The sequence below is a fragment of the Erinaceus europaeus genome, chromosome 10 (genome assembly GCF_950295315.1).
Source record: "Erinaceus europaeus chromosome 10, mEriEur2.1, whole genome shotgun sequence".
Classification (NCBI taxonomy): Eukaryota; Metazoa; Chordata; class Mammalia; order Eulipotyphla; family Erinaceidae; genus Erinaceus; species Erinaceus europaeus.
This window is the reverse complement of record NC_080171.1, coordinates 24,277,861-24,303,465: the sequence shown is the minus strand read 5'-3', so window position 1 is coordinate 24,303,465 and position 25,605 is coordinate 24,277,861. Positions and strand designations below refer to the sequence as shown.

The following is a 25,605-nucleotide window of genomic DNA, read 5'->3' as shown; positions in this document are numbered from 1 at the left end:
TTTCAGGAGCAAAATATGATTGTGACAGGTGGCTTAGCCTGGTGGAATGACTTTATTGTCCTTGCATGTTATAACATAAATGACCGTCAAGAGGAGGTAAGCTTTCTCTCAAAAACAAGATTTTTATATTTTAAAAACTACTAAGCTTCCCTTGATTTTATACAAAAACAGTCTGTTGAAAAAGTCAACATCTTATTTTTAAATCAAGAGCTTGATATTTTTTAACTGATAGGATTTTCTTTTCCATTACTATATAAAAATTTAAAGAAATAGAACTTTAAAGATAAGTTTTTCCAAGAAATTTAGCATTCTCTGTAAAAGTTGACAAAGATAATTAAAAGCAATAAAGTTTATTTAAAGATGTCCACTCCAGACTGGGAGTATGGACCGACCAGTCAACGCCCATGTTCAGCGAGGAAGCAATTACAGAAGCTAGACCTTCTACCTTCTGCAACCCTCAACGACCCTGGGTCCATGCTCCCAGAGGGATAGAGAATGGGAAAGCTATCGGGGGAGGGTGTGGGATATGGAGATTGGGCGGTGGGAATTGTGTGGAGTTGTACCCCTCCTACCCTATGGTTTTGTTAATTAATCCTTTCTTTAATAAAAAAAAAAATAATAAATAAATAAATAAATAAAGATGCCCACTCTCAGATTTATGGATTGACTGATATCTATATTTTTTGAGACGCTGTTGGCCTCCTTACATCAAGTCTAAGTATGCTGCTCTAAAAGGGATATCTCATAATAATATGTTCATAGTTTTGATCATTTCATCTTTATAGAATTAGATTATATCCTTGTCTAAATTATTATTCACTTGTTATTAATGCTCAGATTAGCTCTTTTTGTGAGGGGGCTTGGTACCTCATGTGACTACACTGTTCCCAGCAGCAGTGGTGAAAAAGAGGGGAGTGACACCTTGCTTCATCTCTTATGAAGCTTCTCTCCTGCAGGTGGGTACCAGGGGATTGAACCTGGGCCCTTGTACATGGTAATGTGCGCACTCTACTTGGTGAGCTACCACTCAGGCCCCATTCAGATTAGTTTTTTTTTTTTTTTTTTAACTAATCTAAACTTTAAAAAGTTAGAAGCTAAAAACAACTTGCCTTGCAACTGGGAGATAGTTCACCTCTTACAGTACACATTTTATCATGTGTGAGGACCTGGGTTCAAACCCCCAGCACCACATGGAAGTACTATGTACAGTAGAAGTATCATGAGTGATACTATATGGTGTCTTCTCTCTCATCTTCTCTTTCTAATACTGGAGAGAGAAAGACGGTCCACTGAGGGTGGTAAAAATTATCAGATACAAAAGAAGAAATACAAATGACCACAAAATGCAGCTTGTTAAAAATATTTTATCACTTTTTTCCTTTATGTAAAAAGAAACCAGGGGGCCAGGTGGTGGCACACCTGGTTGAGCACACGTTACAATGTACAAGGACCCGGGTTCGAACCCTCAGTCTGCACCTGCAGAGAAAAGCTTCACAAATGGTGAAGCAGGGATACAATTGTCTCTCTTGTCTCTCTATCTTCCCCTTCCTATCAATTTCTGGTTGTCTCTATCCAGTAAATAAAGTTAATTTCTTAAAAGTACTTCATTTAAAAAGAAAAACCCAGTTTCCCCGACTATTTCTCTCCTTTGTTTTCTTTAATTTAGAGAGCAATCCACTTTAGTCCTCAAGTAAGCAAAGGGTTTTCTCCACACAAATCACTATCTGGGTGACCTGCAGTGCAGTTTAACTCAGTGTTCACATTAACTAGAGAAAGTGTCAGAGCCTAAGGTTAAGTGCTCAGTCATATAAGATACCCCTTGACCCAACACGTGTGTGTCTGAGAAGGTTTTTATTCCTCTATCTAGTCTGAATGACAGTCTAGCAGGATACAGTAGTATTGGTTGAAAGTCTTTCTTATTGAGCACTTGATTGTCACGACTTGGTCCAGCCCAGCTGGCAGTAACCTCCGTCAGGTTCCTGAGAGAAGGCATGAGAGCTGACAATGGGGTAGGGAGGACCAGTGCCAAAGGCACAGTAACTTTATTTCTGAGTCTCCAAGATTTATACAGAAGGCAAGCAGTTCTACACAATACAAGGTTACACAAGATATCATGATTTACTGGCAGTTAGTTAAAGATCTATCGATTACAATAAAGATCAATTGGCTATTGTAAAGATCAAGCGATTACTGGCATTTGCTCTCCTCCTCTAATGATTTACTTGCAAAACTTGTTTTTCAACAGTTGCTATGTTGCCATTACTGTTGTCCTATATGTAGCTAGTTCCAGGAATATGATCAACTAAGCATAACAGAAAAACGGGTGTGGTTGTTGTTGTGTGCGGCAGAGGAGAGAGAGAGGAGGTCCAGAGCGAAGAGGAAACACAAATCTTTATTTGCGCTGGCACCTCAGAGTTGGGTGCTAGAGAAGAAGGTTGGGCCACGTGGAGGTAGCGAAAATGGCCGCCTCACGCAGGAGCAGTAACCTTTCCTGCGTCTGAACACCGAAGTGAAGCGCTGGCAAGAGAGAGAGGTGTGGAAGAAGAAGGGCTTTTATTGGAGTAGCTTTCGCGAGAATGGGAAGGGGGAGGAGTAACCAAAGCACTTCAGCTATGGCGGGGAAATAGACAATGCCCTGAGGGCATAACATGGTGGAACAGGCGCTTTGAGACTGTCCCAACTCTCGTGGGAACTAGCAATAGCCCGAGGGAACAACATGGCAGATGTGACTGCACAATTTCCCAGCAAGTGGTTACATGCCACCAAGTCCACATCAGCTAGCCGAGGCACAAACAAGAGCATGGAGGTCTGCAGAGCGCAGCCAAATGTCATGGGGTACCCATGTCATCCCTCCCGGCTATCCTCCTTCTTGGGGGCCCTACAAGAGGTTTACCTTGAATGCTGCTCCCAACACGATAGATATCTTGCCATTCTTTTCTGGCCTGTAATGTCTGTGGAGAAATCTGATGCTAATCCTATGGGTTTTCCTTTGTAGGAAAACTTTGTAGACTTTTGCTTTTCGCTTGCAGCCTTCAGGATCCTTTCTTTATCCATATTCCTTTTCATTCTAAATATGATGTGTCTTGGTGTCTTTAAGTCTGGGTTAATTCTGTGGGTTCTGAGGCAATTATTCACCATGTTTTCATCAGGAGAACAGTGTGGAAAGGCTCCCACTATACAGCCCCACTGCTAGGCTACTGAGGTGTAGCTCTTCTTCTGAGTATCCTGGTCAGTTCTCTGTCCCCCGATGTCAGCACAAAGCCTCCCCCAACCTCTAAGGGCAGTAGCAATGGAGACTCACAGTTGCATTTGGTGAGTCTTAGGGGAGTCCTCTCCTCCTTTCAGCAGTCTGTTTGTTGGTAAAACAGACTGGAGTTGGTGCCTCAACTGGTAAACTGCCAGGCTGTTACCAGCTGCTCAATCTCTCCTTAGGCTCCTCGCTGTCCATGAGCCACACGTGTTTGCACTCACCGGTGATTTGGCATGTATAACTTAGGGAATATTTAGGTTTACCAGTTTATTAAAGGGTATGATAAAAGAACAGTCAGATGAAGAGATTATAGAGTGTGAGGTCTGGAAGGTCCAGAGGACAGAACCTTCTGACCCTATGGTGTTGGCATTTGTCATTTTACCAGTGAATGTGTTTGACCACCTGGAAGCCCTCCAAATTCTGAATTCTATGCTATTCTATTTTTAAATAATCAGCTAGATTTGATCAGTTATAAACCATTCCTCTTCTCTCTAGAGAAAGGGTCAGGTAATCAGTGGGGTTGAAGATGCCAAAATTCACAGTTTGGTCTTTCTGGTCACTAACCTCCATCTTTGCCTTAGAAGGACAAAAAAAAAATGCCTATGTCACTTAGGAATTTGCAGGGGTATTAAGTGCTCTATGTCAGGAATGATCTTTTTTTTTTGAATGCCACAGACTTTTGTAAGTTAATTTTGTAGCCTGACACCTTATATATTGCCTGATATATTCCAAGTTTCCTGCTGGATTCTTTAGGGGTTTTTTTTCTTTTAAAGATTTTATTTATTTATTAATGAGAGGGGTAGGAGAGAGAGAAAGAACCAGACATCACTCTCATACATGTTCTGCCAGGGATTGAACTCAGAACCTCATGCTTGAGAGTCTAGTCCCCTTAGCCACTGCACCACCTTCTGGACCACTCTTTAGGTTTTTCTATGTATATCATCATATCATCTACAAATAGTTTAACTCTCTTCAATCTGTATTCCTTTAATTTCTGGCTCTTGCCTGATTGTTGTTGCAAGAACTATTCAACACTGTGTTGAATAGTAATAGTGATATTGGGCAGCCCTGTCTAGTATTGCTCTGAGGGGAAATGCTTCTAATTTTTCACTGTCAAGAATGATTTTAAAAAGTGTTAGAGTAAGAAGATGCTCTTAATAATATCAGTTAAGAAGTTAGAAGACTTTAGGAGCTCTGACAAGCAGAAATCAGTAAGTACTATTCATTGTTTCACAGAAAGTTTCTTGTTTTTACATTATTTATGTATTTATTTTTCAGCTCAGAATTTACTTACGAACATCCAATCTGGACAATGCCTTTGCTCATGTCACCAAAGCACAAGCAGAAACATTACTGCTTAGTGTCTTCCGGGACATGGTAATAGTATTTAGAGCAGACTGTTCAATATGCCTTTACAGTATCGAAAGGAAATCTGATGGGTAAGTATATAACATTAGACAGAGGTTTTTGCCCATTTATTTCCTCTTAGTTTTCATTTCCTCAAAAGCTGTCCTCTTTTTATATTTAACTTCCTTTATTTTAGGAGTTAAAACAAGGAATTGTAATTAGTGATGCACAAACTAGTTATTTTTTGCCATCTAGGTAAATAAAAGAGCCTCCACTAACTTCTGTAATCTTATTAGATTAATTAGAAATAATATCTAGAGATTAATTTTTTTTCCTCCACAACCTTGGAAATAAGTGATTGCTTATAGTAATAGTGTTCCACATACTTGAAGAAATCTGAAGAGCCTCCACAGCTTCAAGGCAAGGAATGTTGTCCAGACTCATATTGCTACGGAATTAGGTGCCTGCAGTTAGTCTTGAGCAGGAAAGATTGGCAGTTGTTTTGCTGCAGTGCCTCGTTTATAATCTTGGCATTTGGCTTACAGCACTTAAACTAACCTCTCAACTTTGATTTTTCTCAGATTTTTGTTTTTATTGACACCAGGGTTATCAGTGGGGTTCATGCTGGATGACAAGTCCACCATTCTTGGTGGCATTATGTTTTTAATAGAGACGAAGTTGACGGCAGGGGATGGGGGAGGGTGGTGAGAAGAGAGAAAGAGAGATACCTGCAGCACTGTGTTGCCATTCGTGATACTTCCCAGAACCCTACAGATGGTGACTGGGGATTGGAACTCTGGCCCTTGCATATAGTATTGTATGTACTCTACTGGGTGTGCCACCAACTAGCCTTTTTTTTTTTTTAAGATAGAGGCAAAGAGAGTGAAAGAAACCACAGCACCAAAGCTTCCTTCAATGTAGTGGGGTCTGGGCTCAAACTTGGGTTATGCACATGGCAAAGCCATGCACTATCCAAGTGAGCTATTTGCCAACCCAAAAATTGAACTTATTTTTTTTTTAAACTAGAGCTATGCTTTGTTCTAGTTATGGTCGTGTGGGGGATAGAACGTAGCACTTTGAAGCCTCAGGAATCAAAGTGCTCTTGCATAATCATTTTACTATCTCCCATGTCCTCAGATTTAAATATATATACATATATATTTATATTAATATATTCCTTATATATATTACATATATATATTCCTTTTAATTTCCCTTTTTGCCTCCAGGGTTATCATTGGGGCTCGGTGCTAGCACTACAAATCTACTGTTCATGGTGGTCATTTTTTCCATTTTATTGGATAGCACAGAGAAATTGAGAGGGGAGAAGATAGAAAGAGAAACATCATGGGGGCCGGGCAGTAGCACAGCAGGTTAAGTGCACATGGCGTAAAGCACAAGGACTGCTTAAGGATCCCAGTTCAAGCCCCTTGGCTCCCTACCTGCAGGGGGGTTGTGTCACAAGCAGTGAAGCAGGTCTTCAGGTGTCTATCTTTCCCCCTCTCTGTCTTCCCCTTCTTTCTCGATTTCTCTCTGTCCTATCCAACAATGATGATGACAGCAATAACAACAACAATGTTAAATAACAAGGGCAACAAAAAAGGAAAAAATAGCCTCTGGGAGCAGTGGATTCACAGTGCAGGCACTAAGCCCCAGCAATAACCCTGGAGGCAAAAAAAAAAAAAAAAGACAACTGCCAAACCTGCTTCACTGCTTGTGAAGCATCCCTCCCTGAAGGTAGAAGAACCTGTGGTTTGAACCTGGATTCTTGTGCAGGTCCTTGCACTTAGTACTATGTGTATTAAACCAGGTGTGCCACTGTTCAGCCTCCTCTTTGCTTTTCATTTCCATACATGATGTTTGAACACTTTAATGTTCTGTTTGCTGCTTGGCTTTATTCTTTGGGAAGAAGAAATTTCTGGAAGTGAACTTCAGTAGGTAGAAGGCACATTATTAATGAGATGTGGAATTTTTTTTTTCTTTTTCTTTTATTACAGTCCAAACACGACTGCTGGTGTTCAGGTTCTTCAGGAAGTTTCCATGTCACGCTACATTCCTCACCCTTTTCTGGTAGTCTCAGTCACACTGACATCCGTGAGTACAGAGAATGGAATCACCTTGAAAATGCCACAACAGGTACTATTCTATTACCAGAGCTTCTTTTTCACTTTCATTTAATATCAGGAATATGTTTGTTTAGTAATAAATACTAAATGACTAAAATGTCCCTTATATGAGGACTTTGAGTAATAGTGGCAAATAAAGAAACATGGTTTCTATAAATGTGATTGTGATATGTATACCAAAAATAGTAAAAGTTACTTTAAGTCTGAGCAAACAGGAGATTTCTGTGCCTTTTTTTTTTTTTTTTTTTTTTTCCTAATCAGAGCACTACTGTGATTATGGTGGTGCTTATGGTGGTGCTGGGGATTGAACCTGGGAGTGGTTGTGGTTATGGTGATTGAACCTGGGAGTGGTTATGGTTATAGTGATTGAACCTGGGAGTGATTATGGTTATGGTGATTGAACCTGGGAGTGATTATGGTTATGGTGATTGAACCTGGGAGTGGTTATGGTTATGGTGATTGAACCTGGGAGTGGTTATGGTTATGGTGCTGGTTATTGAACCTGGGTGGTGCTTATGGTGGTGCTGGGGATTGAACCTGGGAGTTCAGAGTCTCAGGCATGAAAGCCTTTTGCATAACCATAATGCTGTCTTCCTTCACCAGCATCATTTACAGTGAAACCCAAAGAACAAATAGTTTTGGGTTGGCAAAATAACTCACTTATACAGTGTACTTCTTTGCCATGTACGAGACCCAGATTCAAGCCTGGCCCCCACCACATTGGAAGAAGTTTTGGTGCTTAGTCTCTTTCACTCTCCCCATCTGCTTCTCTAAGAATTAATTAACTAATTTAGAGAACAAGTAGTGTTTAAGAGAGGAGATTTCAAGCAAAGGAAATAGTGCAAAGGCCCATAGATAAGAGAGAACATGATGTACTCAGGGAACTGGGAGAATTTTAGAATAACTAGAACATAGAATATGAGAGAAGATATGAGTCTAATTGATAATGTTGACTTTAGTTTTGTCTTTGTTTTACTATCAAATAAAAAATTTCTTTTTCTTTGGTTGTTATCCTCTAGTGAGGTGGGGCCTGAGTGAAACCTGGATTGTGCACGTGGCAAAGTCAGATGCACTATCCAGGTGAGCTATTTTGCCAGCCCTATAAACTTTCTAACATTTAACTATAAGGAAACTGAACTAGAGTAAAGCAAAAGGGAGTAAGGTGGGGGGACAGCTAGAAGAGTATTGAAATGATTCAATTGAATGGTGTTAGTGACCCTAAACTGGACAGTGCAAAAGTAGAATGAGCATAAAATACAGAGAACTTCATGATTAGTTAGTTATGAGTTATGCCAGGAAAAAAGAATAGTTCCTGCATTGAAGGGAGCTTTGTTACTGTCTGTGTTTCTCCCTCTCCCTCTCCCTCTCTGTCTGTCTCACACACACACACACACACACACACACACACACACACACACACACACACTTTTTTTTTTTTCTCTCTCCCTACTCTTTTTGCCACCAGCAGCAATGGAGTCATGGTACAGGCATCAAGCCCCAGCAACAACCCTGGTGGCGAAATAAAAATAAATTCCATTTTTCCACTTAATACCTCCAAAGTCATTTGCTATTTCTTATGTGTTCTGAATAAATATTTTTTGGTATGTTGTTTGTTTGGCAGAGCCAGGTTTCACACATAGTACAGTTCCTTTAGGAAAATTTAACTTTCCAATCAATTTTAAGTTTGTTTATAATTTTAGTATGTTAAGCTTCTTTTCTAGAAAGTTCCTTGTGCTAACACAGAGCATTGCAGAATGGTCATACATAGCACACATAATGTTGGTAGTTTAACCTGTAAAGCTTATGCATTAAGGGGAAAGTGCTAACGATATATCTAAAATTGGTATGAATCCAACTTATTTTTCTTTCAGGCTCGTGATGCAGAGAGTATTATGCTAAATCTTGCAGGACAGCTTATCATGATTCAGAGGGACAGATCAGGCCCCCAGATCCGGGAGAAGGACAGTAACCCTAACCAAAGGAAACTTGTGAGTAAAATGCAAGTCATGTAGAACATTAATAAGGTATAAAGAATAAAAAAAATTAAAAATGGCAACTCAGCTAAAATTAGTTGCTAACCTCTGGGTATGAGGTCATCAGTGAAAGGTAAAGAAAAGGGTGCCATAATGTTGACAGATTTTTTTATGTTCCAGATGTTACCAGTCAGACATTGTTTACAGTTTCTGTATGTTGGTGAAGTTGAGGGCTGAGGTTGGTTTTGATTTGACTTAAATAAATACACAATAGTTTGAAAGTGGGGCATACCATTACTTCTGAGTAGATTTAGAAACCTAATGCCTTGAAACTTAAGGGCCTGCCAGTTTAATAAGAAAAAAAATGTCTCTTTTTTTTTTTTTTCCCCTTGCCTTTTCTTTCCAGCTACCATTCTGCCCTCCTGTTATACTAGCACAGTCTGTTGAAAATGTCTGGACTACATGTCGAGCAAATAAAGAAAAACGTCACCTTCTGGAGGCCCTCTGGCTAAGTTGTGGTGGTGCAGGGATGAAAGTTTGGCTCCCACTTTTCCCGAGGGATCACCGCAAGCCCCATTCTTTCTTGTCACAGAGGATCATGCTGCCTTTCCATATCAACATCTACCCCCTGGCTGTTCTGTTTGAAGATGCTTTAGTCCTTGGTGCTGTCAATGACACTTTACTCTATGATTCTCTGTATACTCGAAACAGTACTAGGGAACAGCTAGAGGTGCTCTTCCCTTTCTGTGTTGTTGAGAGAACCTCTCAGATCTACCTCCATCACATTCTACGCCAGCTGCTGGTCCGGAACCTTGGGGAGCAAGCCTTGCTCCTAGCACAGTCCTGTGCTTCATTACCTTACTTCCCTCACGTTCTGGAGCTCATGCTTCACGAAGTGCTGGAAGAAGAAGCTACCTCACGGGAGCCCATTCCCGACCCTCTGCTTCCCACTGTGGCAAAATTTATCACCGAATTCCCCCTTTTCCTGCAGACAGTTGTTCATTGTGCCAGGAAAACTGAATATGCCCTGTGGAATTACCTTTTTGCAGCTGTTGGAAATCCCAAGGACTTGTTTGAGGAATGTTTGATGGCTCAGGATTTGGACACAGCTGCCTCTTACCTAATTATTTTACAGGTAACTTTGTTCTTATAAAGATAGAATTAGGGAGTTGGGCGGTAGTGCAGCGGGTTAAGCACAGGTGGTGCAAAGTGCAAGGACCGGAGTAAGGATCCCAGTTCGAGCCCCGGGCTCCCCACCTACAGGGGAGTCGCTTCACAGGCGGTGAAGCAGGTCTGCAGGTGTCTGTCTTTCTCTTCCCTCTCTCTGTCTTCCCCTCCTCTCCATTTCTTTCTGTCCTATCCAAGAGCGACATCAACAACAATAAAACAACAAGGACAACAAAAGGACTAAATAAATAAATATTAAAAAAAAAATTAGGGCCCAAAGCAAAAGGATATATATATTCACATACTCCAAAAATTCTTTCATAGGAGATAGAGCTGAGCTCTTTTGAAGTTATGCAAACTTAGGGATTTATATTCCTCTTTTTTTTTTTCTCTGCTGAGCTTCAAGTTACTTTAGTTTCTTATTTGTAAAGTAGGAGTGATACTTTGCAGAGTCACAAGAAGAAATGAAGTAACGTACACAAGGTTTGTGTACACTATTAAGCATGTAGTGGGAATTCCATAAATCACAGCTTAAAATTATACCAAGTAGAATATTTTCCTTGTGTTATTTTTTTTCTTTTTACCAGAGCACTGTTCAGCTCTGGCTTATGATGGTGTGGAGGATTGAACCTGAGACTTCAGAGTCTCAGGCATGAAAGGTTTTTGTATAAATACTATGCTATCTTTCCTGCCCTTGTATGTTATTTTTTTAATTTCATTTTTTTCATTTTGCTCTTGAACTAATCCCTGCAGTGTTGTCGTGAGCATATTCCTTCACTGCATTTAGAGGAATGTGGAAATAACTCATGCCTTCCCAAATCATTTGCATGTGAGAGGAATGCCTGTCTTGATTGTTTTTGTAGAATATGGAAGTCCCAGCAGTAAGTCGGCAACATGCCACTCTTCTTTTCAACACTGCCTTGGAACAAGGGAAGTGGGACCTCTGTCGACATATGATTCGATTTCTAAAAGCCATTGGCTCTGGAGAATCGGAGACACCTCCATCCACACCTACAACTCAGGTTAGTTGCAAAAATTGTACAACTTATCTAGACTGCCTACATGGGGCCTTTCTCTAACTATACTGCATGTAATGTGTAATCATAGGAACCCGGTTCAAGTGGTGGATTTGAATTCTTCAGGAATAGAAGCATCAGTTTATCCCAGTCAGCTGAAAATGTTCCTGCTAGTAAATTCAGTTTACAGAAAACATTAAGTATGCCATCTGGTCCTTCTGGAAAGAGGTAAAAAAAAAAAAAAATCAAGCCTTTGTTGCTTTCAGGGCATTTTGTAACACTTTGCACTTTAGGGCATTTATAAATGTGGGCGTTATGGAAAAACAACCATTTGAATTGCAGTTCTTTAATTCCCAGCAAACCATGAGAGACCACACAAATAGCTTTCCATTTTTCTTCCTCCAAAGTTTTTTTTTTTCCTAATTTGTATAATTTACTTTTTTGTTTGTTTTGTTTTTTTATCAGATCTTGTTTATGATGATGCTAGGGACCTGGGAGCTTCAGACACAGAAGTCTTTTTGCATAACCATTATGCTATCTCCCTGACCCTCTTTGTACTAGAGTAAATCTTGGTCTACCTGTTTCTGATACAACTAAGTTATCTCTGATATCAGAAGATCTGAATAAAGAGGAAGATAAATCTGTCTTTAATTCATAAATTAAGCTTTCTTTAATTCATAAATTTCAACCTTTCTTTCCAAGTATACCTTTTGACAGAAAGAGAAAAAACTGTATGCATCATGTATATGCTGTTATGATTAGTTATGTAATCATTAAGCAGAAGACAGGCAAGTGGAAGTACATCCTGTAGACTGAAATCTGCCTCACCTGTAGATGTATTATTACCTTCTGAGACATAACTGTGAATGCATTATGTATGCTATTATAAAATAGTTAGAATCTTCTCTGGCTTCTAAGTTCCTGTAATAATACTTCCTGTGTTGTTACATGTTCTTGGCCCTTCATTTTTTTCTTACATAATAATTTCACATTTCACTTGTATTCTTACTGAAAAATATGGAACATGGTGAAAGCATATTGAATATTTTTCATATTATTTGCTTTATAACATACCATTAATATTAACCTCCTGCTCCCAACACACACATGCTGGCTAAAACATGCTAAGTACTCACTGTCTACTCAGTACTGTTTTAACTCTAAGGGCAGATACTACTATTGTACAGGGGGAGAAAAAGCCCTAGAAGAATAAACTTGGTTATGTTCATGTAAGCAGTGACAGCCAAGATCTGAGTCCTGTTAGTTCTGCTCCAATTTTTACTTTTACCAAATCAGTTATACCACATCAACTCATAGAAGAGACCAGTTACCACTGCTTTTCAACTGGTTTTATTTTGAGTCTATATCTCACATTAAAATATTTCATTTCACTTTGTTTTTCTGTTCTTAAGTTTCTTTAATCTAATTTCCTTTTCTCCTTTCAAACACCACGTTCATTTACTCCTTTTCTTTCCTTCAACCAATCACTACTCATTCTGATGGTTTGGCTTTTTTTTTTTCCTTGTCTGTACAAGCATACCTTAGCCATGTTTTAGTTTTAGGCCTAGAGTACCTAAATTAAATATTGCAGTAAAGCAAGGCACACTGTTGTTAAAATTCGGGAAGGCTCTTGCCGGGCGGTTTAGCTTCACAGCGGGTAACAGAGACGCGGAGACAACGGCTGGGCAGGGAAGCTGTATTTCTTTATTCAGGAACAACGATTCATAAACTAAGACAAACTAATCACCAAACAGAACTCTGCTGTCTCTTTGCGGCGGCACAAGCACTCTCTCTCTTACTCTGGAACTCAGGAACCCTCCAACTCTGGCACTCTCGAACTCAGGAACTCAGGAACCCTCTCTCGGGGTTCCTTGGGGCGGGGCCAAGCAGGCCCGCGAAATTAATTGGACTGATCCAATTCTCTTGGCGGGGGAGGGCTAGAACAAACCAATGTAAAGCATACGACAGCACACAGTTTTTTTGTTTTTTTTTTTGGTTTCCTAGTTCATGTAAAAGTTATATCTGTGGGAGTTGGGTGGTAGTGCAGCAGGTTAAGCGCTTGTGGCGCAAAGCACAAGGACCGGCGTAAGGATCCGGTTTGAGCCCCCAGCTCCCAACCTGTAGGGGAGTTACTTCACAAGTGGTGAAGCAAGTCTGTAAGTGTCTATCTTTCTCTCCGCCCCCCCTCTGTCTTCCGCTCCTCTCTCCATTTCTCTCTGTCCTATCCAACAACGACATCAATAACTACAACAGTAAAACAAGGGCAGCAAAAGGGAATAAATAAATAAATAAATATTGGGGCCAAGTGGTGGTGCACCTGGTTAAGCCCACACATCGTGGTGTGCAAGGTTGCAGGTTCAAGCCCCTGGTCCCCACCTGCAGGGGGAAAGCTTCATGAGCAATGGAGCAGGGCTGCAGGTGTCTCTCTGTTTCCCCCTCACCTCTCAATTTCTCTCTGTCTCTATCCAATAATAATAATTTTTAAAAATCTTTAAAAAAATTTTTTAGAAAGTTATATTTGTACTGTAATCTACTAAATGTAAAGTAGCATTATGTCTTAAATGATGTACATGCCATGCCGTAAATGTGACACTGAGACACAAGGAGCATATGCTTATGGGAAAAATGGTGCGAACAGAGTTGCTTGATGCAGGTTTACCCAGACTTTAACTTCAGAAGCCACAGTAGCCATGGAGCAGCATAAGTGAAGGATGCCTGTGTACATATGTTCTAAGAGTTTACTGTTCGAATCACTACTCAGTAGATCATGGTTTCACTCAGATAAGAAATCCCAATATTAGACTGTAGAGAGAGCATAATGGCTATGCAAAAAGACTTTCAAGGTCTAAAGGTACCAGGTTCAGGTCTCAGCATCATCATAAGCCAAAGCTGAGTAGTGCTCTGAGGGGGAAAAAAATCCCAATATTTCAGTCTTCTTCCATCAGAATTAAATCTTTAATTTCTTGTCAGCATTGTCAGTCTGTGCATGAAAGTATGTGAAGCCTTCAAAATAGATTGTTTTGTAGCTGTCTTGTGTTCCCACTTACAGGTGGAGCAAAGATAGCGACTGTGCTGAAAACATGTATATTGACATGATGCTCTGGAGACATGCTCGGCGCCTCTTGGAAGAAGTTCGGCTGAAAGATCTTGGCTGTTTTGCTGCTCAGCTTGGTTTTGAACTAATTAGTTGGCTGTGCAAGGAACGTAACCGAGCTGCCCGGGTAGACAACTTTGTAATAGCGCTAAAGAGACTTCATAAAGACTTCCTGTGGCCATTTCCCATCATCCCAGCCTCTTGTATCAGTTCTCCTTTCAAGAATGGAAAATACCGACCAGGTGATGTCACTTTGTGTCACTTGTACAAGGAGAACTATATTTTGCTCCAAGTATTTAGAGATTTTCCTGTTAGTTGATATTCAAGGAATGTTCATTCTAAACTCAGGTGGATAAAAATCAACTTTTTGTACATCAGCTGAAACATACAGCATTTGACCAAGAATATAAATAAAGTAGATGAATATCTCTAATTCTTGCGGTTTTGAGGTTTTAACTTAAAAAGTCAAACCATCCTGACATTAGGTTAGCACTGTGTTGAGAATTGGCTGACTGTAAAAACTACATTTAACTTACTGTAAGGAATCTTTAGAATGGTTAGTTAAATTAGCTACAATAACACTTACTTGATAGGACTCATTCTAGAAAAAATAATAAAGATGTATAAATCTTAGACCATCTTCTAAAGTAGAAGACAAAGTGAAATTCTGTTTTTTGGTGAAAGAATGAAAAGGTAAAGTGCTTTCGTTCAGGTCTTTTGAGAGACCTGGGAGATAGTTCACCCAGGGGAGCCATAACTTCCCAGAAATGAAATCCTGGATTAAAGTCCCGGAATCACACGGGAGCACCATGGCTATACCAGGGGAGCCCACCAGCTCCATTGATGGTGGGGCAGTGCTGTGGTTCTCTTCCTATATTTCCTTCTCTATTTCCCTCCCTCTTTAACATTAAGAATGAAAAAATTAGGCCAGGAAGGCTGTTTAGCAGTGGTATAGAATTTGGGCATTCTCTGGTGCCTCTCTTGGAAAAAAAAAAAAAAGAAAGAAAAAAGCTGTTCCACTTATTACTTGCGAAAATCAAAACAGGATTACTATGGTAATTTAGGAGCTATATATCTTGAGAACCAAAGAAAAATCCCTTGAAAAGATGAACAGAATAAACTTTTGCCTAGTTCTAATGATTGTTATGATACCAGATAAGTGGCACTGTGTAACATTGTTTACAATCTGATATCCCTGGTTTTTAGGTAGGTAGTACAGCATAGGATAAAAATTGGTTTTTAATTTTAGTGCTGTGATATATGTGGGGGTGAAAGAGAAGCTAAAAGGACTGAATTAGAAGTTGCAGTGTGCATTTTTTTCTTTTTGTTTTTGAACCTACTTTGCAGTGGGAGAGCAGCTATTAAAGTCCCAATCAGCTGACCCTTTTTTAAACCTTGAGATAGATGCTGGCATCTCTAATGTCCAACGAAGTCAGAGCTGGCTCAGCAACATTGGCCCCACCCATCATGAAATCGACACGGCCTCATCCCATGGACCACAAATGCAAGATGCCTTCCTGTCACCTTTATCTAATAAAGGTAAACTTAAATACTAACTCCTCAGTTCCCATAGTAGAAAAAGCTTGTGTGCTGTAGTTCTTCAGCTCTTTTCTTTAAATATGTGTTTTTTTTTTAAAGATTTTATTTATTTATGAGAAAGATAGGAGTAGAGAGAGAACCAGACATCACTCTGGCACATGTGCCAGAGATCGAACTCAGGACCTCATGCTTGAGAGTCCAAAGCTTTATCACTGTGCCACCTCCCGGACCACTAAAGATGTGTTCTTAAGGATTAGGTATTAGTACCTGCTTGATATGTGGAAATTACTAAAGCAAGGGCACATTACCTTTGCCAAGTTGCTTGATTATTTTAGATATGTAAAGTAGGTACAAATCAGCACTTGTGAACCTTTTGCATATTAGTTGGATGATTCAGAAATGCTTCTCTTTGAGCTTCAAGTAAAATGCTATCCCATCACTCCATATATAATCCATTCTTCTCACAGATCTATATTATAAAAACTTGTATTCAATTATCATAATTTTAATTCATTTTGTAGAAATTTTTTCTCATAAGCTCCCCCATAATATTCTTGATTTTGACTTTCACTCTTCAAAGTCTAAAATAACTACTATCTGGTTCTTACCTCCCCACCCCCCAGAAAGTGTGCCAATCTCAGTTCTATAATAATAGGTAAATGATAAAGATTTAGAGTGCTTTTTGTTTAAATTTACATAGGAGCATATGCAATTTTCTTAATAGGCATTTGTTCCATGTTTACTTTTCAGTTGCCCATCATTAATAAATGAAGCTGAAAGCTGCTTTGATTTATTGTTGCAGAACACATAGAACCACTTTACCATATCATTTTAAATGTGTAATTTTGTAGTGTGAGCGTTGTTGATATTCAACATTTACATTATTGTGCTCTGACAGCCACTCTCTTCATCTTGCAAAACTAACACTCCTTGCCAATTAAAAAGCATTTCATCCCCCAGTCACCGGCAATTGGCTGTTATATTTTCTATCTTTATGAATTTGGCTACATTGATTATTTAATATAAATAGAATCAGAGTATTTCTGTGTGAATGGCTTATTTCATTTATCACAAAGTATAATGTCCTCAAGCTCATCCATATTTCACATCATATATAACTTTTAGAGACAGAGATGGCACAGAAGGAGAGGGCAGGGAGAGAACACTGTAGAAGTGAGCCCTCTTCTTTCCATTTGAAGCCAAGTTAATATTCTGTTGTATGTACACACCACGATTTGCCTATCCATTCATTCATTGGTAGATACTTGGGATTCTCTCCCATCTTTTACTGCAGTGAATATATAGGATAGCTGTCTGAAGACCCAGCTCTCATTTATTTTGGGGACATCAGAAGTAGAGTTGTTAAATCATGTGGCTTATTTTTCTTTTAATGTTCTTTAATTTTTTTATTTGTTTAAAAAAGGAAACATTAACAAAACCATAGGATAAGAGGGGTACAACTCCACATAATTCCCACCACCAGATCTCCATATCCCATCCCCTCCCCAATAGCTTTTCTATTCTCCATCCCTCTGGGAGTATGGACCCAAGGTCATTGTGGGTTGCAGAAGGTAGAAGGTCTGGCTCTGTAATTGCTTCCCCGCTGAACATGGGTGTTGACTGGTCAATCCATACTCCCAGTCTGCCTCTCTCTTTCCCTACTGGGGTGGGGCTCTAGGGAGGCGGAGCTCCCAGGACACATTGGTGGGGTTGTCTGTCCAGGGAAGTCTGGTGGGCAGCATGCTAGCATCTGGAACCTGGTGGCTGAAAAGAGAGTTAACATACAAAGCCAAACAAATTGTTGAACAATCATGTACCTAAAGGCTGGAATGATGCAGATGAAGTGTTGGGGGGGGTGTCTTCCATTTTGTAGATAGCTAGTAGGTATACTTTAGTTATATTTCAAAGGGCCTGTAGCTATACTAGTTTTTTTTCTTCTTCTTCCTCTTCTTCTTCTTCTTCTTCTTCTTCTTCTTCTTCTTCTTCTTCTTCTTCTTCTTCTTCTTCTCCTCCTCCTCCTTCTCCTTCTTCTTCTTCTTCTCTGAGCCTGAAATCTGATATGCAGGTGGATCTAAGTTATTGTCTGGGGAGGTAATGTCATGGCTGGAAAAGGGACAGAAAAGCTGGATCAGGGAAGAGAGTTGCTCCCTAATATGAGGAAGGAGTATTAAGTATTGTTGACTGTAAACTCCATCGATTTGATTTGGTCTGGGGCCCATATTCAGCTTAGGAGCCTATGTTACCTATGCATCCCTGTAGATCTGAGCTCACATTCTGTGGTCATGAGTAATTACATTCCAAGCTGCCCCAATATCAGGACCCATCTTCCTCAGGTGTAGCATAGAGTATGTTGTCCATCCTCCCTTCAGAGGATGGAACATACTCTACCATTGTTGATTCAAGTTGAGGGCAATGTCCTATGGGGGGGCCCACAAAGGGGTCTTTTTTTGTTGTTCCTGAGAGAGATGACCTGTAACAATGGAGAGAGGGATTTATTTGAGGCCTAGGCCCATCATGTCTATTTGGCAATCTGAGGACTCCCTGAATAGGGCCCCAGTTGATGGGGTGGCCTGATAGTGACTAAAGAGTCATCATTAAAGCATGCCAGTCTCTTTCCCTTATTCAGCTTTTGCAGTCTTTGCTTTGCTAAGGTTATCTTTGGGAGTGAGTGAGAGAACTGTAATAGGAGGTGAGGAGGGTTCTTTTAATGTTCTGAGAGCTTACTGTACTGTTTATTGTAGCAAATGCATCATTTTACTTCCCCATCAGTGTTGACAAGAATTCTAATGTCTCTACATTCTAACACATTTTAAAAATATATTTTTATTAGTGATTTATAAGATAAAAGGGGTATAATTCCATACCATTCCCACCACCAAAGCTCTGTGTCTCTACCCCTCTCCAAAGTAACCACCATGGCTTTCCCAAGGTCATAGATAGGGATTAACCTTGGGCAAGATCACACTTTTTTTTTTCATTTTTCAAGTCTATGTCTTTGAATTCTCTATGTTCACTCATGAGTGAAATCATCCTGTAGTTGTCCTTCACTTCCTTTCTTCACCAATCATAGTCACTGCCAGTCCCAGGTATTTAGTCCCAAAGGACACAATGGTCTTTTTTTCACTTCTATACCCTGCCTTCACTTCCCTTCTGAGCCTCACCTACATGTGTCACAACTTCTGGGTACCCTTCTTTTTTCTTCTCCCCTTGCAGATAAGGAAAACAGCACCTGACTACCTCAGGTGCTTTCCTGCTTAATGATGGTACAAAAGTACCAAAGGAACAAAGGTTCCTGGTCACAAAAGTTCTGGGTTCTAGTGGAACTAGGGTTCACAGCCCTCTTCCTCTAACATTTCACCCTCTGGGAGTATGAACTAAAGTTCTTTTTGGGGTGCAGAAGCAATTTCTGGTTTCTGTAATTGCTTCTCTGCTGGACATGGATGTTGGCCTGTAGGTTCATACCTCCAACCTATCTGTCTTTCCCTAGTAGGGTAGGACTCTGGAGAAGTGAGGTTCAAGGACATGTTGGCGAGGTCATTTGCCCAGGGAAGTCAGGATGGAATTCTAGTATCTTACAGCTTTTCAACCCATTTTGTTTATTTGTTTGTTTTTAACCAGAACACTGCTCAACTCTGGCTGATGGTGGTGCAGGGAAGTGAACCTGGGACTTTGAAGCCTCAGGCATTAGAGTCTCTTTGCATAACAATTATGCAATCTACCCCTACCTTCAACACATTTTTTTAAGATTGGCATCCAAATGGGTGTGAAGATGTAGTACCTTTGTTTTTGTTGCTTATTTTTTTAAGTGAGAAGCAGTAGTACACTGGAAGCCTTTTCTTCTACCCATTTCTCCAGTCAACCAGCTTTAATAATCAGTAACTCTTGGCAAATTTGATTCATCTTTTTTCCCATGCATGTATTAATGAGCCAGTCTCAAATCATGTTATACTTTGTGACTACTTCAGTATGTAGCTCTCAAAATTTCTCTAGATCATCATGCATTATTATCCCTCTAAAAACTAACAGTAGCTCCTTAACATTGAATATATATCCATTAAATATTTAAATTCCAGTTACTTTGTCAAAATTTTATTTCTTTTATTCACTTTGGATAGAGATGGAAATTGAAAGGGAATGGCAAGATAGGGAAGGAAAGAGACATCTGCAGCTCTGTTCCACTACTTGTAAAGCTTCCCCCCTGCAGGTGGCATCCATGGCTTTCACTAAAGAAATTTCTGCAAACCAAAAGGTGGCACACTGGACTCTCAAGCATGGGGTCCCAGATTTGACCCCCACCTTTGCATGTGCCAAAGTGATGTTCTAGTTCTTTCATTAATGAATAAATATAATTCAAAGATAAAATAACTTTTTGTGTGTCATTCTTACAGTGTGGATTTGGGTGATTATATCTGCATGGTTTAGTTGAACAGTATCTTCTGTTCCTTTTAAAGTAGCAGTTGGACTTAAAAAGACATAATCACATTCTATATAGATCTTTTGGGAGGCAGATAGGATTCCTAAGTAACAAGCATAGTTTTCTATTCAAATGCATGTAGTGCCTGGTATTTCTCTAAAGACATATTTAAAAAAAAAAGTTTATTTACTGAGATGGGGAGAGTGAAGAGAACCAGAGTATCACTTTGGCACACAATACCAGGAATTGAATCTGGGACCTCATGATTGAGAGGCAAAAACTCTGAGGCCACGATATTTATACATTTATACACTGTATTCATAACTAATAATGAGAAATTTAGCAGCAGATTTGATGTTCAATTTTTAATTTTTTGAGGAGAAATAGTAAGTTAAAGGAGTTAGAGGAAGACCGTAGCTGGGAAATATTTCAAGTGGTGGAACACTGGACTGGTACATCTGTGGTTTTCAGTTCAAGACTTCTGTTTGTCAGAGGGTAAATAGTGTAATGGTTATGCAAAGAGACTCTCATGCCTGAGGTTCTAAAGTCCCAGGTTCAATCCCCATGCCACCATAAGCCAGAGCTGAGCAGTGCTCTGGGAAAAAAAAAAAACACTTAAGGTTCATGTGAAACTTTCTCCCTCACATGTATTACCTAAAATACTTTTAAAACTAAAGGAAAACTTTTAAAATTATTATTACATGAATCTAATTTAAACTTTTGGCAATTCTTCACCAGGTGATGAATGCAGTATTGGGTCAGCCACAGACTTGACTGAAAGCAGCTCCATGGTGGATGGGGACTGGACAATGGTGGATGAAAATTTTTCTACACTCAGTTTAACTCAGTCAGAGCTAGAGCACATTTCCATGGAGTTAGCAAGTAAAGGGCCTCACAAATCCCAGGTCCAGCTTCGGTGAGTTTCTTAATAGTTTAAAAGCACAGAATGCCTAGTCTGGATATTTGGATAAACAGGGTACAAGGCTGTTTTCCTAATGATGAGTGATGTCCTATGAATTCTTAGCATCAATTATTTTTGTTTCTGCTTCTGTGTAGGTATTTGCTACACATCTTTATGGAGGCAGGGTGTCTGGACTGGTGCACTGTCATAGGCTTGATTCTTAGAGAATCTTCAATAATCAACCAGATTTTGGTTATTATACAGTCTTCAGAGGTAGATGGAGAGATGTTACAGAATATAAAAACAGGACTGCATGCAGTAGATCGATGGGCCTCCACAGATTGGTAAGTCCTCTAGTTGTTTTAGGCTACCCTTTGGTGCTTGCTATCAGTTCATATTAAGGGTTAGTTCTGGCTCACTTATTAGGCTACTTAGTTAACAATTCTGTATACAACCATTGAGATAAGTAATGCCCATCTAGATAGTGTTGGCTAATTTTTAATGTGAATGTTTGTCATTAATTTAAGACTAATGTGATATAAATTGCATTAGACTGGGGAGTTGAATTTTTTTTTCTTTTGCTTCCAGGATTATTGCTGGGGCTTGGTGCCTATACTACGGATCCACTGCTCTTGCGATTTTTTTTTTTTTTTTTGATAGGACAGAGATAAATTGAGAGAGAAGGGGAAGATAGGTAGAGAAAAGTAGACACCTAAAGACCTGCTTCGCCACTTATGAAGCAAATTCCTTGCAAGATGGGGTGCTGGGGCTTGAACTAGGATCCTTGCACTTTATACTATGTGCACTTAACCCAGTGCACCACTGGCCAGCCCCTGGAAGTTGAAATTTACTATTTGGTGAGATTGAAGATTTGTTACTCAAAATGGCTGCTTAAAAACACAAAACTTGAAGATCTGTCTGAATTTAACACTCCACGGCAGTTAACACCAAACCCGACTAATAGTTGTTAAAGAGTTTGACTTGGGTTCTTGCCCTGTCTTTGTCACCAGTTAGTGTATGAATTTAAGCTAAGTTTCCCTTAATCAGAACTAGTTGTCCAGAAGTGGCAATTTTTTTTGGATGAGATACTCTCTGATGTCATACACATACACACATACATGTAATTTATTTTAATAGGAGACAGATAGGCACACTGCTCAGCTCTGGTTTAAGGTGCTGCTGTAGAGAGAGCCTGGGACCTCTCTGAAGCCTCAGCAAGACAGTCTTTTTGCACAACGATTATGCTGTCTCCCCAGCCCAGTTCTTTTTTTTTTTTTTTTTAAGCTAAAACCCCAAGGGCAGGGGAGACATCATTGATTATGCAAAGAGACTTTTCATGCCTGAGGCACCAGATTCCCCAGGTTCAGAGCCCAGCTCCATTAGCCAGAGCTGAGAAGTGCTCTGAAAAACAAAAAATAACCCTTCCCCCCTTCTAAAATCCAGTTGGTCCCTAGACTGTAGAATATGATTTTTAAATTGTAATAACGGATAAAGAATATCAGTTTTTGCTCCTCCTTAAGAAACTTAAGACTCAGCCTTATGTGCAGCTCCCTCCCCTGTAAGTTAATAAGCAAGGCTCCTAAAAAAGCCTTTTTCCCTTCTTCCTTCTTCCCTCTGACTCTTCCATATACACACTGTCATCTTTTACTGACCTTTACCGGTGTTCAGTAGGGATATATTTTGAACACTATTTGGAACCTTTTAAGTGTGGCCAATGAGTGCTAATTTCCCTTAATTTTCCTTTTCCCTCTACTTAGCCCTGGATATAAGCCATTTTTAAACGTCATTAAGCCACAGCTGCAGAAGATCAGTGAAATAACGGAAGAACAGGTACAGCCTGAAGCCTTCCAGCCAGTAACTGTGGGTAAGACTCCTGAACAGACAAGCCCCAGGGCAGAGGAGACCAGGGGCTCCTCAGGCCATGGAAGTATCCCCCAGAGTGAAGTTGGAGGCAATAGTATGGTCAGCCGCAAAGAAGAGGACGCAGCCAGAGCAGAGGAGGAACCTTTTCAGGACGGAACTTATGACTGTTCTGTATCTTAACAACAGTGTTCATCACCACAGGCAGTATTAGCGGCAACAGCATCTGGCTGAGGACACTGTGTTTCGGCAGGATTTTAACCATTAAGAGAATTCAGCTCAGACTGGTAAAGTATTATTCAATCTCAACTTTTTTTTCCTTTAAGAAATCTTTGACCCCATAAAAATGTGGTAGCAAATTTTTCAATGGCATTTTTTTAACTGGAGTGGAAAGTAATAAAGAATGCTGTACATATGTACATGAGAATATTTTGGCTTTGTTGTTAAGTGTTGGTAGCTCTTGACCCATAGGGACTATTTTGCTCCAGATGAGGATGCTTTTTCACTACTTGTCCTTTCTTAAATGTTTTCTGGTTCCATGTGTCCAGATTACTTCTTAAAAGCAAGTCCTGAGGTGCTTGCTGCAGCCCATTAGGGACCTATGCCATCTTTGTCAGGCCCCTTGATCAGGCATACTTGGTGTCCTTGGGCCTCCTGACTAGATACTCACTGGTGTGATGGAAACTTGCTTTTTGGCTTCTCTCGTCTGTTAAATTCCAGCCCTGAGTGGGTGAGAGCACCTGTGGGTCAGTGTGCATGCTTTATGTAGCAAGCTTGAGTCCTGCAACAGCGGTGTGGGCAGAGACCTGAACAAGTCTTATCATGCTTTCAGATACCACTAAACTGTTTTGTACTTTTTTTGTAAATACTTTTATGTAAATTTGCACAGAGGGATTATTGTTCAGATTTGTAGAACTTCTATTATGATTTGTAAAGTTTTACGCTGGATTCTGCATGGCTGTAGATACTCACTACTGGTATAAAAATAGGGCTTGCTCTTCTTTCCAGTATGAGCATCTTCTTAAGACAGGTTTACTGGTTTGGTCATAAAATAGCCAGACTTGGTCACATCAATTATGAAATGAAATAGGAATCATGCAAAATTAATGTTTTTTATTTATTGCTTTTGTAAATTGAATAAAAGTGGACTTTTATGTAAATAGACTGAGTCCTATATTATCATGGCTTCTAAAAATCAGTATGTAAAGATCTTGTGCATTCTTCATTATTATAACTTTTAAAATCTTTTATGTATTTTTAGATATGACTTAAATTTTAGTTTTCATACATTATGAAAACGTAACTGCATACTCGGTAATTGCTTCAGACTAAACATAGCCACTATAATCTACTTCTAATTATCTTATAACAGTATTAACTTAGATAGCTTGTTTGTACTGTGTAGTTGGAACAAAGGAACGCAATGTTATTTTTACAAAAGCAAACTTGTTTATTTTTATAATAATTTGTATTTGATGTGGACCAAATTAGTACCATTATGTAAAACAGCCTCTTTTCTCATAGTGCAATTACAGTTTAGAAATGAAACTTGGTCCTCTATCCTTTCATTTGAAAGTAAATGGCTAGACTTAGCTTTCCTAGCCAGGCTTCTTGTTAGGAAACTTAAAACCATTTTGAAATTGCTTAGTTCAAAATTCATCAGACTATTTTGAATTATGGAGTTTGGTAATTTCCTATCATTTACTTTTTACAAGTGCAATAATTTCACATACTAAGACTTCAGAATGGATAGGATGTGTGGTTATCGGTACCTGGTCCTTCTGGTGCTATTGATATTTAAGTTTTTGTTGTAAACTAAAGTTAGATTATCTTAAGACAGAAAAAGTTTGACATGTGAGTACATGCAGCCCAGCAAGAAACTAAATTAAATTTCTTCTCCTGTTTTAGTCAAATAGGGGAAGAACCAGCATTACTTTTGTATTTGATGTGAATATTTAATCAATAAAGATAATTACTGTTGTAAACAGCTGTGATCTCTTCAAATATCCTGATGTGTTGCTGGGTTCATCTTGCCACTGTTAAAAGTAGAGCACCATAAGTTGTGTTGTTGTGAACATAAGTGAATCTGTTACTCAGTAAAATAACTGTTTCTCAGCTAATAGAAACAAGTGGTTTCAAAGCAGAAAAACTGGCAAATTAACAGAAAAGTTGCTCTAGGGTAATGTGTTATACCATCTAAACTTTAAAAACATACTTTTATTTTGTCTTGCTTGGTTCACATTAACTGTTTTTAAGCCATAGTTTTAACCAATGAACTCAAATATTCTCTGTATCTATTTGAAGTTTACTAAATGACATTTAAATTATTTGCTGATACCAAAAGAAATAGTTATTTTGGGGTTAGAGTCAGCTTTTGCTTGTACTTAAAATTGCTGCTAATTCTGTAATACGTATTTTTTTTACTTGGTAAAGGGCAATAAAACCATTATGTGGACTTTTATCTCAAGTTAACATGTATTAAAAGATACAAAAGTACTCATAATTATACTTTTGTAGGATTTTTCTTACATAATTACTGGAAATTCGGTTATTTAAAACGTATTTACATGTACAATTATCTTGAATATACACAACATCCTAAGTTCCTAACAATAGAAAATTGAAAGTCCTTGTTGATGAATTGGGAAATGTTCACAAATGTATTGGGAAAGTTGAAAAAATTATAAATTTTGTGTTTATGTGGATGGGATATCAGTAATCATCTCTAGTATGTGTGTGTGTGGGGGGAGTAGCTAAAAATGAATTAGACTGGCAGGACAGCCCCACCAGGGGAAGCTGTGGTATCTTTCCCTAGGACAAAGTCAGACCAGAGTAGAGCAGTCTTGGGGGGAAAAAATGACTTTCTCTTATTCTCTAAATATACTTTCTAGCTTTGTGCTTCTTTGGATGTGCCTATT

At 39.2% G+C, this 25,605-nt stretch overlaps 1 protein-coding gene across 3 annotated transcripts in view; it reads left to right on the top strand.

Moving 5' to 3' along the window:
• Positions 1-25,190, top strand: part of RIC1 (RIC1 homolog, RAB6A GEF complex partner 1) — a 96,670-nt gene extending 71,480 nt beyond the window's left edge. For 2 of the 3 annotated variants that reach the window (XM_060199310.1, XM_007536075.3), the window contains exons 15-26: positions 7-96; positions 4,529-4,689; positions 6,595-6,733; positions 8,595-8,711; positions 9,103-9,831; positions 10,727-10,885; positions 10,971-11,107; positions 13,929-14,215; positions 15,321-15,512; positions 20,665-20,842; positions 20,983-21,171; positions 22,585-25,190. In XM_060199310.1, coding sequence (XP_060055293.1) covers positions 7-96; positions 4,529-4,689; positions 6,595-6,733; positions 8,595-8,711; positions 9,103-9,831; positions 10,727-10,885; positions 10,971-11,107; positions 13,929-14,215; positions 15,321-15,512; positions 20,665-20,842; positions 20,983-21,171; positions 22,585-22,870 — 2,664 coding nt within the window. In that variant the 3' untranslated portion in view covers positions 22,871-25,190. The remainder of the gene's footprint in view (positions 1-6; positions 97-4,528; positions 4,690-6,594; positions 6,734-8,594; positions 8,712-9,102; positions 9,832-10,726; positions 10,886-10,970; positions 11,108-13,928; positions 14,216-15,320; positions 15,513-20,664; positions 20,843-20,982; positions 21,172-22,584) is intronic. The other variant, XM_016193872.2, reaches the window with a different exon arrangement.
• The last annotated feature ends 415 nt before the right edge of the window (positions 25,191-25,605 follow it).